The 13,847-nt window shown below is 35.1% G+C and overlaps 1 protein-coding gene and 1 pseudogene across 1 annotated transcript; one reads left to right on the forward strand and one right to left on the reverse strand.

Annotated features, from left to right (window-relative positions):
• Positions 1-1,193: 1,193 nt before the first annotated feature.
• On the reverse strand, positions 1,194-5,392 carry LOC120126156 (annotated as a pseudogene).
• Positions 5,393-11,210: 5,818 nt separating this feature from the next.
• LOC120126159 lies at positions 11,211-11,667 on the forward strand. Its single transcript, XM_039144429.1, has one exon. The coding sequence runs from the start codon at positions 11,211-11,213 to the stop codon at positions 11,649-11,651; it is 441 nt and encodes a 146-aa protein (XP_039000360.1). The 3' UTR covers positions 11,652-11,667.
• Positions 11,668-13,847: the final 2,180 nt, after the last annotated feature.

Below are 13,847 nucleotides of genomic sequence, written 5' to 3' on the forward strand. Positions count from 1 at the left end.
CTCCCTCTGTGTCGGGGATCTCCATATATTACATTACTCCGTCGGCTTCATAGTAAAATCATTATGGCCTTTTTTCTTTTCCCAATAGAAATGTCCACTCAGTTTCTCTACTTTAAATTCCTTCTCTAAAAAATATTATATTAATTAATAGTAAAAAGTGTTAGTTTAATTTTAATTGTTAATTGTTAATTGTGTAATTGTTTGTTTTTGTTGGACCCATAAGTCATACAAAACAAATCATTTCTCTCTAGGAAAAACCAATCAAAGAATTTCATTATATCCTTCTAAAATCGTTCTATTTCGTCTGATATTTCCTTTCGTTAAGGATAAGTAATACACTGATATAGCAAAATAAAATATATGCTTTCTGCTTCAATTAAAATTAATAGAAACCCCTCAAATAATCAAATATCGATATTGGAGTATTCCTTAGTAATGAATGCTCACGCGATATGGGAGAGTAATATTGTTTGTTCTATCTAAGACCAAAAAAAATCCATCTCGAAACTTTTAATTAAGATATGAAACGCTGGTTGTACAAAAAAAAATGTTTTTGCACCAATACCAATGTAACTGGCTACAATGTATCAGATCAAATGAGAACAGACCATTCTTTGGATAGATTCTCTATTCTTTTTAATATGGAATACTGAAAATAGCGTACAGGGCAAGTAATAAGTCCAAGGACTATATTCTCCTCCTATGTACCCTAAAAAAGAAAAAAGTTCTTCGACTCTATTTACTCGAATATTAAATATATTATTGCAATTTTTATTTCAATAAATTATCTTTTATTTATGTCAAGTAAAAATATATACAACTCTAACCGGCTTATGATAGAGGTAAGAGACGAGTGGAAAAAACATTACGAGGAACCCCGTAGGTAAATAAGAGTACCAGCCATTTTGCAGCTAAATCTTAAAGACTGCAGCAAACATACCAGACCTTAGACCAACAGCATAATTTTCTACGATTACAGTATACATGCTTTTCCTGCACTTTTAAGATTTTCCATATTTTATAAATGGAGAAAAAGAGAATGTGTTCGAAATGTAATTTTTGCTGTCATTGAGCCAAAAGGAGCATGCCGAAGTGCAGATGGTGGACCCAAGCCTAAGTGGTTAATTTTCAATATCATTAATCACCTATCAGGCTAAATGGCTAGTTTCCTAGTGAATGAACCCAGATGCAAATGTAAATCATGAAAACCGTGAGAATAATCCAGTCCATATATATACTCGAGTGAAATACAAAAAAAAATATAATCTTGTATAAAGGGGGACTTAATCCCGAGCACTTGTCACCCCTGAAGCATATCCTCCACCATAATTCCCAGGAACTGCGTATGCAGCGCCATTATTCCCTTCACCGTAGTAATCAAGATTCCTACCCACTGAGCCCAACCTTCTGAAATCACGCCCTCCAAAACGCCCCCCTCCATATCTTCGGATTTTGTTACCACCATAAGGAGCCCGAGATGCATATCGGGTAAGCCACGCAGGTACCTCTTGACTTGCTTCTTGCATTAGCTCAGCTAGCGGCCTTGCCAGTGACGAATTGCCCTCATTAAAGAAAGCTGTTGCCAATCCTGTTTTACCTGCACGACCTGTCCTTCCAATCCGATGGACATAATCATCAATGTCATTTGGAAGATCAAAGTTGACCACATGAGCTACATGGGGTATATCAAGCCCGCGAGCAGCCACATCAGTTGCTACTAAAATCGGGGTCTTTCCGCTCTTGAAAGATCTCAATGCTTGTTCCCTTTCCTGCATAAACAAGCCCATGGCAATTATTTAACGACACACTCTTTCTAGAATAGGTTCCATATTGCAACACAACTCAGACCAGCTTTCAACTAATGAACCTGTCCTACTAGGTAGTGCGATTACTTCTTACACCGGGGCTTAATCAAGACACGAGAATTGCCATCCCTCTTATACTTCAATTTCAAGTCAAATGGATATAATTTCACTTCACTTTAGCAGATGTATTTTTTAACAATTTACCTGCTGAGTCCTATCACCATGGATGGTTGTCGCCGGGAATCCATTAATGCACAACCAATGCTCCAATGAGTCGGCTCCTTTTTTAGTCTCCACAAAAACTAATGTCGATGCTTGCTGCAAAGTAAAAAGAGAGCGATCAACAACTTTAAATTATCTAGGACCTATAGGTTCAATGAGACTAGATAGCAGAACCAGCACCCTAAGTGGTAAATATTTATAAAAACAAATATATTTCATAATGGTCCCACATAATCACATTACCTAGCCATAAGCTCCATTTTCCCTCTGTGCATGCAGAAGATCCACGAGATGGCTTCTCTTGTCAGACTCTTGAACAAATTCAACCCTTTGAACAATCAAATCCGTGCTAGAACCAACCCTCCCAACAGCCAAGAATATGTAATTTGAAAGAAAATCAGTTGCAAGCCTCTGCACAATCACCAATTTAGAAAATAATTATGCGATCTAATTTAGATATTCTTTCTTTCTATTATTGAAAACTCAAAATCAAGTCGATTACACTCCAGAACTATTCTAAAGCAAAATATATATATATATATATATATATATATATATATAGAAGTATTGTTTTTTTTTCCTTTTTGCATCAGTAAATTTTGAAATTGACAAGATGATTTCGAGAAACTCAGCAGCACCCATAGAGATATTATTTAACAGTTATAACCAACCTGTATCTCTCTTGGAAAGGTGGCACTAAACAACATTGTCTGTCTCATACCCCGATCAGGCATGTCCATTTGTTCCACTATCTTTCTGATTTGTGGCTCAAAACCCATATCAAGCATGCAATCTGCCTCATCAAGTGCCAAGTACCTTATCATCCGCAAGGACACTCTAGCCCTCTCAAGCAAATCAACCAAGCGTCCTCGAGTTGCCACAAGAATATCAACTCCTCTCTCCAACTCTCGCAACTAAGTAATAGTGTTAAACATTAGTATGTGGAAAAGAAATATTGGGTATTCCAAAATAGGGGCCTGCAAGGAGATTGATAAACCAGTAATAGCTAGAGATTTAGAGAAAAAAGATCCGATAAGATCAAAAGAGTGAAAAGCCAGGCAACATAATTTGATACTTGGTTTTTAAGGGCGCAAGGCGCACCTAGGGGCAAAAGGTCTCTGGAGCCTAGGCGCAGGCGCAAGCCTTTCGTATGTGAGGCGCATCGTTTGTATTATATAATAAAAATCAAACTAATACTTTGACAACACACTAATACTTTGTAGTACAAACACAACTACTCAAACTTGAATTTCTTAGAGAGAATAACACTTTTTTTTACTAATGAAGAGTGACTATTTTGTAATTTATTGATAATTATAATGGAAGAGTGACTATTTTGCTTAACCTAGCTATCTCTTTTTTGTTCTTTTTAAGTGTCGTTTCTCCTTCTATACAGTTAGATGCATGCATCAGTCAAAATTGAGATGTGAGCTAGTTCCTCGTCTAATTCAATGCATTTAATCCTACTGTTAAATGCAGCACGTCTAATTCAATGCATTATCTTGTTGTTAAATGCAGCACGTCTATCCATGCATTATAGCTGTTAACCTCATCGCTCTTCACTATAAAATTCATTTGAAATTACTGCTTCAAATATTGCTTTCATCTTCTTCTCTGCTATTTCAATACCCCTATATTCCTTTTCCTCTGCTTTCCTTTATCAAAAATGTCGATTAAAAGTGATAAACCCTAACCATTATCAGCCACCACCAAAGGATTCAACCAAAGACAGATTTTGAAAGTTAGGGTTTAACCCCAGAAGCTCCAAGGCGCTGCGCCCGGCGCCTAAAGCCTGGAGGCGCACACCTCTTGTATCTCGCCTCGCCTCGCCTCAACCCAGGTGGGCGCCATCTTCAGTGCCTGGCTGCACCTCGTGTCTAGGAGCGCCCGAGGCGCGCCTTTTAAAACCAAATGTAAACAAGCTAATATGCATATCAACACAATTCATTCTTACCACGTTTTCCAATAAGAATATATTCAACAGCCTATGAAAAACAAGGCCCCTCATTGAGTCAATATGCGGGATACTGTAATTAGACAGAAATGAAAGCAAACTACAACACGTTTCAAAACAAATCAACAATTTATTGAGTCAGAATCAGAAATTAGTTCATAGAACAAATATATATAACAAATTAAAATCAATTAGTTTAGCATGCAACATAATAAATAAGAACTATTCATGTCAAAATAACATAGATAATGAATGATATTGGAAACCAAATTCCATGCAGTAGAACCTGTTGATTAATTGGTGCCCCTCCATAGGCAACTACAACCTTGACACCAGTTTGATAGGAGAACTTCGCCGCCTCGTCGTGTATCTGAAAATAGTAATATTATCAGAACTAAAACACATTAAACCATTCTGAACTATCAAATGTTGTAAGAATAGGAATCTCACTTGACAAGAAAGCTCTCTTGTGGGAGATAAAGCGCTAGAGGGTAGACAGTTCGTTCTACACGGGGTCTCTGTACATAGTGCTCGCGCATAATTCCACTAATAATTGGAAAGCAGAAGGCAGCCGTCTTCCCGGACCCTGTTTGAGCACAAGCCATCAAATCTCTTCCTTCTAGTACTATAGGAATGGCGTGACGTTGAACCGGAGTTGGTTTCACATACTTGCATCGCCTAATGTTTTGATTCAATTGTTCCCCTAAATCTATCTCAGCAAATGTATTTACAGGCGGTGGCACATTTTCACCACTAGTTTCCACCGGAATATCCTCGCATGCATCAAAATTGATCACCGAATTCTCTTGTTCACTAAATGCTTGGTCCCTAGCATCAGTTTCATCATTATCGCCAAACGGGTTTACTTCCCTTTCTCTCCTATCCCAACCACCATTTCTATTATTCCAAACACCGCCGTCACCACCTCGTCCAGCTCCAGCATAACCATACCCCTGACTCTGACGCCGGTCCTCGGGCTTCGTCCCCAACCGCCTCCAAAGTTTGACAGGGACCATTGGGACCCACCAGCAGTCTCGTTAACACTTGTCTTCTCAGGAGCCGGTCCTGAGAGATTAGGCGTGTCGAAAGCAGGACGGTTACGAATGTGGGGAGGGACATAAGTGGATCGAGTTGGACGACGCAAGGAATTGTTGTCTGAAACTGCAGTTTCAGTTGCTACAGAATCCGCCCACGAAGTTCTCATATTTTACCCAAACCTAAGAAATCCGAGAAAAATCCTAACAAAAACCCTAATCGAACCAAAAACAGAATCAAAAGTTTAAAATCCTCCAAAAATGTCCTCTTGTCTTCTCCTTGTTGTAGATCAGACCCTATAAACGAAAATACAAGCAAAGTCAACAAATAAACATCAATAAAGAATTCTCTTTAAAAAAAATGAAACTAACGAAACCAAATATTTTACAGAAAAACGTAATGCAAAAAACAATAAAACAAAAACCACAAGAAGAAGAAACCTGATTGAAATATGTTTTACTTTATGGTTTTCAAAAAACAAAATTAGGTTTTTTTTTGGATAAAATATAGTAATGGTCACTGAACTTTTCTAAAGCTTTCATTTAGGTTCTCAACTTTTAAAATTTGCAATACAGCCCCCTAATAGTCCATTTGCAATATGGTCCCCCAACATTTAGTCTGTTTGCATTATGTTCCTCATCCATTTGACGCCGTTACACTGTCGTTATTACGTTTACAATATGGTTACTAAACTTTTCAGGCGCTTGCATTTAGGTCCCCCAACTTTTAAAACTTATAACACAATCCTAAATTTCATTTTAAACCCCAAATTCCTTTTCGATCTCGAATTTCTTTTTTCGCTTCTCTCTTCTCATTTCCAACATAACTTTTCAGTCGAGGATGCATAAAAAATTCCAACATAACTTTGAATTATGTGGAGGTGTTAACTTGAATAAGGGTTCATTGAGAGAAGACTCGACCAAGGGATTATTGAGACCATCAACGATTCAAGGTGTAATGTTAGATACATATCATTCAAGTGAAGCATAGATGTTCGATGAAATTCTTGTGAGAAAAAAATGGGGTTAGAAATGCAGAGTTAACAAATACTACTAAGATGAACTAAGTATCATTGTTGAAAGTCACCAACAAAGCTGGAATTATTTTGTATAAATGACATATAATAATTTCTTCGTTTAATCATTATGCTTAAAGATTTTCCAACAGATGATCAAATATAATGAAATTCCAAACAACGCATTCACCTTTCAGTCTCTTTCGTAACTCGAAAGGCATCATGACAGGGTCAAGTAGCTACTCCAAATATACTACCCTGTCATGATACCTTTCGAGTTATGTGTATGCAAAATAGTCTCCTAAAGCTATAATTCAATACAATTCAACTGTAAAATTTCCAAAACATGTAAAAAAATTTAATTCGTTCCTGATATATCAGTCCCATAATCAACATGAACTTATTAAAAAGAATACGAGCTCACAGGACGCCGAAAACCACAGGTCGAATCAATACAATTCCCAATAAACTAGTACTAGTAATCTCTCGGATTGAGCCTCATGATTTCACTATGTCGATACTCATAACCAATTCCCTGATTTAAAGAAAAATCAAACAAGAAGATAAAAAAAATAGCCTATAACCCTATTTCACTTCTATTTTGATAGACTGAATATCTTTCATAAGGAGTACTAAAAGTTTTGATTAAGAAGAAAAAAAGAAAATTAGATGGTTTTGGTTCAAAACTAACATTGAATATCCAGATCATTGACATGCAGTTCCAGAAACATAAAAATTTCAACAAAAAACACACAATGCGAGCTGAAAATGGGAAAGTACGAAAGAGAAAAAGCTTACTTCCGGATAGCCCAAAAGAGAAAATAAATACATTCTTGCAAGTGAGGGGAGAGGCTAAGAAATAATGCAATTGGTGTTGCGTTCCAGTAATTCTTCCTCCATTTTTTCTTTGTAAATAAAAAGCTGAAAGACAGAGCATTGCTTGGGTTTACAATTTTACATGGCGGAAAATTGAAGAACAAAAATCAAACGAGAGGTGTATGCGTTGTTTGGGATTTCATTATATTTGATCATCTGTTTGAAAATCTTTAAGCACAAGGATTAAACGAAGAAATTATTATATATCATTTATACAAAATAATTACAGCTTTGTTGGTGACTTTCAACAATGATACTTAGTTCATCTTAGTAGTATTTGTCAACTCTGCATTTTTAACCCCATTTTTTTCTCACAAACATTTCATCGAACATCTATGCTTCACCTGAGATGACCTGTATCTAACATTACACCTTGAATCGTTGATGGTCCCGATAGTCCCTTGGTTGGGTCTTCTCTCAATGGACCCTTATTCAAGTCAACACCTCCACATAATTCAAAGTTAGATTAGAATTTATCATGATCCCCGACTGAAAAGTTACGCTGGAAATGAGAAGAGAGAAGCGAAAAAGGAAATTCGAGATCAAAAAAGAATTTAAGGTTTATAATGAAATTTAGAATTGTGTTGCAAGTTTTAAAAGTTAGGGGACCTAAATGCAAGCGCTTGAAAAGTTCAGTGACTATATTGCAAATGTACTAACGGTAGTGTAATGACGTCAAACGGTCCGGGACCATATTACAAACAGACTAAATATTGGGGATTGTATTGCAAGTTTTAAAAGTTGGGGACCTAAATAAAAGCTTTAGAAAAGTTTAGTGACCATTATTATACTTTATCCTTTTTTTAAACAAAGTCTTATTCTCGTTATCTTTTCTTTTGCTTTGGGGTTTGCGTTGAGCTAGAAACCTAAAGAAACGGGTGAGAGAGAGAGAGAATACTTAGAAAATGTGGTTTGGTGACTGTACAATTTGGAGCTTGCATCACAATTAAGAAGATCCTCTGAACGACGTCTTAATTATGAGGTCGTTTAAATATAGATAATAATAATAATAATAATAATAAGATTAAATTACAAATGTGTTTTCTTAATTTTTTTATATGATTCCTATTTTATTCATTATATTTTCAAAATTTTCAATTTGCTCACTCAACTTTATAGATTGAGTTTTTTTTTTTGCACTTTACCATTATATTACTAACAGCTCGTTGACATGGAATATTTTTATATTTAACATGTCACATCGAATTTTCATTTAAAAAAAAGTAGGGTAAAGTATAGTAATAGTCACTGAACTTTTTTAAAGTTTTCATTTAGGTCCCCCAACTTTTAAAACTTACAATACAGTCCCCTAACATTTAGTCAATTTACAATATGGTCCCCCGACATTTAGTCTACTTGTAATATGGTCCCCGACCGTTTGACGCCGTTACACTGCCGTTAGTACGTTTACAATATGGTCACTGAACTTTTCAGGCGCTTGTATTTAGGTTCCCTAACTTTTAAAACTTATAACACAGTCTTAAATTTCATTTTAAACCCCAAATTCCGATTGGTGAAATAACCAAATATTACAAACCTCTGTAACGTTGGCGATTTGAGTCAAGATCATAACTTGTATGCCAACAATAATTTTTGAAACCATCTTTCTATTATGAAAATAGCCCCTCAGGTAAGCATTTCGATTTTGATAGTTGTCATAAAATTTCTCTAGAGCTACATTGTATCATACATGAAAGCATAGTATGCTAAAGAGAAGGAAATTATGAAGTTGTATGGCGACTAAGATGAATCTTATAATTACTGCGAAGCTGACTTAAAGTTATGCAAATATACATCACTGAAACTATTTATAAGTTTGATATTATTTCAGTCTTGTAACACCCTAAGTCCGATTGGGCTTAAAGTGCTGCATTGGGTTGCCGAATGATTTTTTAAAACTTGTTTATTTTCATTTCAAAACATTACTGAATGCTATCAAAATAGACATACATGACAATTATAAAACACTTTTATAATTCGAAGCTCCATGACACATAGTTTAAGACCAAAATAATACAAACTCAAAGTTATTAATATGAATACATTAATAAGGATCCTATGAATACACATGCCTACTAAAGCTACAATACACTGCTCTGAAAGAGATGCTAGAAATCTTGTTGCGACGGTGCTCCACGAATGACTCAAGCTAATAACCTACGAACGAAAAACATTTGAACGCTGAGGTTACAAAGTCCAACAGTATAATCACTAATCTAAAGCAACATTTTGAGTCTCATAAACAGAAACGTGATAAAGACGTGGTACTAAGAAGTAGGTACATGCTTGATCAATATCAAGTGCTAGCTACTTCAGGCTCAACTGTTCTATCACTAAGGTAGGACTTTCATGCATCCTTTAATCCTCTACTAAGGGCCTTGCCATGAGTACACCTCTAATGGGTCTCTAACCACGATAACTGTAACTACTGTGCATTAACTAAATGTGACCCATAACACACTGTTGTGTATTATCTGAAAGCGACATCGACACTATTGTGCATTATTTGAATACGACACAGACACTGTTGTGCATTATCTGAATGCTACACTCTACTAGTATATAGTCTCACATAGCATCAGATATTAGATTACTGTTAGGGGGTAGTAGTGTCACATAGTATCAGTAAAATCCCCTCTAAGCTGCTGAATGATCTCAAGGTATCACATAGCATCAGGTAGACCATGGAGGGGGAACCCAGGTCACACAACATCGGTAATTCCCGCTCATCTGAAGCACTGAATTGGTATCACATAGATCAAGCCAAGCTTTAAGGACAACTGTTGTATTGGAATGGTGCAACTATACATGCGTATATGAGGCCCAAAGGCCTCATAACAGTGACAATGCCCCTCTAGGGCAACTAAGGTAGCCTAACTACACACTAGTGTAGCTCGACACACTAAAGTGAGATAATCCCTCACTAGATGTTATCTCGCTTGTTCTCTTATCTAGAACATTATGCGTGGGTTTATTAGTTTGTTACTTCTGTTAGTTTATTAAGTTGTACTATTCTTTTCATTCACTACTTAAGGGCGTTTTAGTCATTTATGTCTCTAAGGAGGTCTCAATGTGTTTCATGATTTTACAACAACTATTTATGCTTTTCACTGACTAAATTACTTGTTAGACCAATACTTGAATCGAGTTCAATACTAGATAGTGATACTTTAATCGCTTTGATCACACTTCCCCATAATTCCCTTTGAATTGGAGGGACAACTTGTACGTACTTAGTTCACTATCTCTCTCGTAGTACACTTTTCCTCTATTTCGTAATCTGATTAGCTTAACGTATCGCTTGTCAGTATATCCTCTGCAATGATCCTTCGTTCATAGTTACTCAATACGTGCTCGACTGAAGACTTTGGATGTATTACGTCTAATATGGTTACTTCGGTCGTAACCCACTTCTAAGAGTGTTACTAGGCACCTTGTGTCATTTATGTCCCTCGTAGACTAAGTTCCACCATTATGGGTCATCCTTAACTCATACGGGCCTTAATAAGTTCGATTCCAATTTCTAAAATGAGTAGTATTGATACCAAACATACAATATCGATACTCTTAGGTCAAGTATTGATACCTCTTTGAGTATCGGTACCAAAAATAGTTTATATTTTGCCAAAATTCCTCCCAATATCGATATTGTTACCCTCAATATCGATACCAGCTGTAGTATTGATACTGCTCCTTAGAGTATTGACAATTCCCTTATAAAATGCCCAAAACTGATCCCAGTTCATTCAGTGCTGATACTGTTCATCCAATATCAATACTCGAATCCAAAACTACCTTGTTTAAGCTTGGAAAACACCCAAAAATCATCCCAAAGGTCTTAGTTTGCTTTATAATCATGTGCTATAGCTTAAATCAATTTATAAAGACTAACGACAACTAAGGGAACGAGATAAAATTTGAATTAAATAAAAATTTATAAAGACTAAGCAAAAATTTTTTTATAACTAACATATGATTTACCTGACATATTCTAATTAAAAAATTCCTTAAAAAATCGTACAACTAAACCCTAAACATAAATTATTTTATAACCTATCATAATTTATAAAAAAATATAATTCTGATATAATAATAATTCAGATTAAAACTAAACATTTTTCAGATACAACATTAAAATAACTTCAAACCAACAAGCTCAGGATCAGGATCGCCATTCATCCAGCTGAAAATTCTATGGAGGATCTAAATTTGATATTCATACATATACATATATATAACACTAGAGGTTTCAAAATTCATTGACGATAAAGGGAAGAAACAAAGGGTTCTGTTTGATTGAGATATGGGAGTGGTAATCATCAACGGATCAACGGTGAGAAACTTCGTGACAGACGAAGAGCATTTCAATAAGTGCATGGACGAGAGTTTCGTATCTCTTGATCTGAACTCGGACGGCGTCCTCTGCCGATCGGAGCTTCGCAAGGCCTTCGAGTCTCTCCGCCTCATCGAAGCCCACTTCGGCGTCGACGTTACAACCCCGCCGGAGCAGCTGAACGAGATGTACGACTCTATTTTCGACAAGTTCGATGTGGATGGCAGCAACACCGTCGACCCAAATGAGTTCAAATCGGAGATGAAGAAGATCTTGCTTGCAATTGCCGATGGGTTGGGATCTTGCCCCATTCAGATGGCTCTCGAGGATGACGACCGGAGTAATTTTCTAAAGAAAGCTGCTGATCTTGAGGCTGCCAAGCTCGTCGCCAATCATCCCAGTTGTTCATAATTCATGCTTAAAGGTTTCTCAACCTTTGGATCTGGCCCTTATAGATTCCGGAGAGATTCAAAATAAGGGTAATGAAAAAAAATTAATTATTGATAACTATATCAATAAGATTAAAATTAATTAGAGATAAAACTCGTAAAACGACTCATCAACGGTTAATCAATAGCTATAATCATAAACATGTCATGATGATTGCACATGCCTTTTTTGTTTAACTATTTTGTTTATTTTTTAAAAGTTAATTGTTATGGTGTATTTTTGTATAAATAGTAAATGAATATTTTTTATTTAATCATTTTAATTTTAATTTTTTATTACCAAGCCTTTATTTTATAAAATTAATTTAAAAGTAAAAAAAAATTACAGTACCATTAATATTAGTTATTATTGTTATTTAGTATTGAACTTTACCCTCTGATAAGGATGCATTAGCCTATTATTTGATATTGAATGTTATTATCCGATAAGGATGCACCAGTCTATTTTTTGGTATTGAACTTTATTATCCGATAATAATGCACTAACATGTTATTCGGTTATTTTTCACTTCACAAGCCCAAATGCAACATACAAGATGAGTGGAGAATATATAGAAATACACCTTGACTAATTAGGAGTGTGTTTCTAGAAATTGTTCGTACAAACTAATAATCCTTTAAATTTTTTTAAATAAGGATCATAATTTAAGTACTTATTTGGATTTGTAAGCTTCATAGATTATGTGACGTATAATCGCTTATGTATTAATTTTGGGTACTGTGGGGCTGCTCATCCTTCCCCTCATAATAGACTTCCGAATCCTTTTCAAAATAATTTTTTGGTTAAACTTGGATTATTTTTATCTTTTAAATTAATTTTCTTAAAATTATTTTAAAATATATTTTTAGGTATTCGACCTACCTAACCCAAAGATAGATGCGACTCCAAAGTTGTTTTTCCAAAACCGGTCTTTTAAGTTAAGTTGTATCACCTTCCACCTAGCCAAAAAGCTTAAGGATTGTTCCAACAATGTGAAGACAAGAGATTACAAAGAAAGCATAAGCAATCAAATAGAACCAAATTCAAGTCAACATTCTTCAGTATTTTTTCTTTCTTTCTTTCAAAGAAAACTTTTGTACTCCTTTTGAATTTATTTCTTAATTGTTCTTATTTGTTTTAGAATCGTGCAAACATTTTCTTGTGAGGTTTTTCTATGTTTGTAATTTGTACTTTTTTCTTTGAGAGTGTGTCTCAAGAATTTAATTCTTAAGGGACTTGTAAGGTTACACTTTATCCTCAAAGGTTGTTACAAATTAGTGAATTTATAAAAATCCTTAGTGTGGATAGCTAAGTTAGCGAATATAGATATTGGTTTAGAAAGTAGAACTACTCTAAATTATTGTGTTCAATCTTTTCAAAATTTTCTTCATGTCACACCCAATTTAGGGGTAAAATCTTTCTTAATTCAAATTTGGGGATAAAAATAATATTTTATTAAAATTTTAAATCAAATTTATAATATAGGAAAGATTCGAGATCTAAAAGAGTAAATTTCTATTTATTAGGTTAAGAAGGGATTTAAAAATCCCTTTTACTTACATGTAACCTTCCCAAATTAGAAACTCCATATATATATATATATATATATATATATATATATATATATATATATATATATATATATATATATATATATATATATATATATATATATATCCATTTTTCTCTCTTTTTTCTCTTTTAAATTTTTTTTCTTTAAGAAGCTTTCTTCACCGTTTCATCGTCGTTGAGCTCTCCGTTCATCTCAACGCCCAAACCATCGAATTTTTGGTGTTGTTATGAGTCTTTCAGTGCCAACCTTGTTGTCAGCGGTGGCGACATGAAAAGGGTAAAGCAATTTTTTTTGGTGGGGTTAAAATTCAACTCTCTGTCGTTAACTATAATGCGCACTCTTATGCACTGTTCACCGTCATATGCACCCTCATCTTCTTCATTTTAGATTATTTTTCAATTTTTTTTCAACCACTAGGGCCACTGTATTAAGTCTCACGCGTTACTTCTACGCGTTGGGATCCTTCATCGCTTGGGAGAGAGTTTTTGATATTCAGGTCGACCCGACCTGTACTAGTACCCTAACCTATCTGGCCCAAATCCCTTCAGCCCAATCCAACTTGTCCAACCCAACCGATCTAGCCCAATCGATCCAACCTTAACTTG

This window comes from Hibiscus syriacus, unplaced genomic scaffold (assembly GCF_006381635.1).
Source record: "Hibiscus syriacus cultivar Baekdansim isolate YM2019G1 unplaced genomic scaffold, ASM638163v2 tig00110450_pilon, whole genome shotgun sequence".
In the NCBI taxonomy this organism is placed as follows: Eukaryota; Viridiplantae; Streptophyta; class Magnoliopsida; order Malvales; family Malvaceae; genus Hibiscus; species Hibiscus syriacus.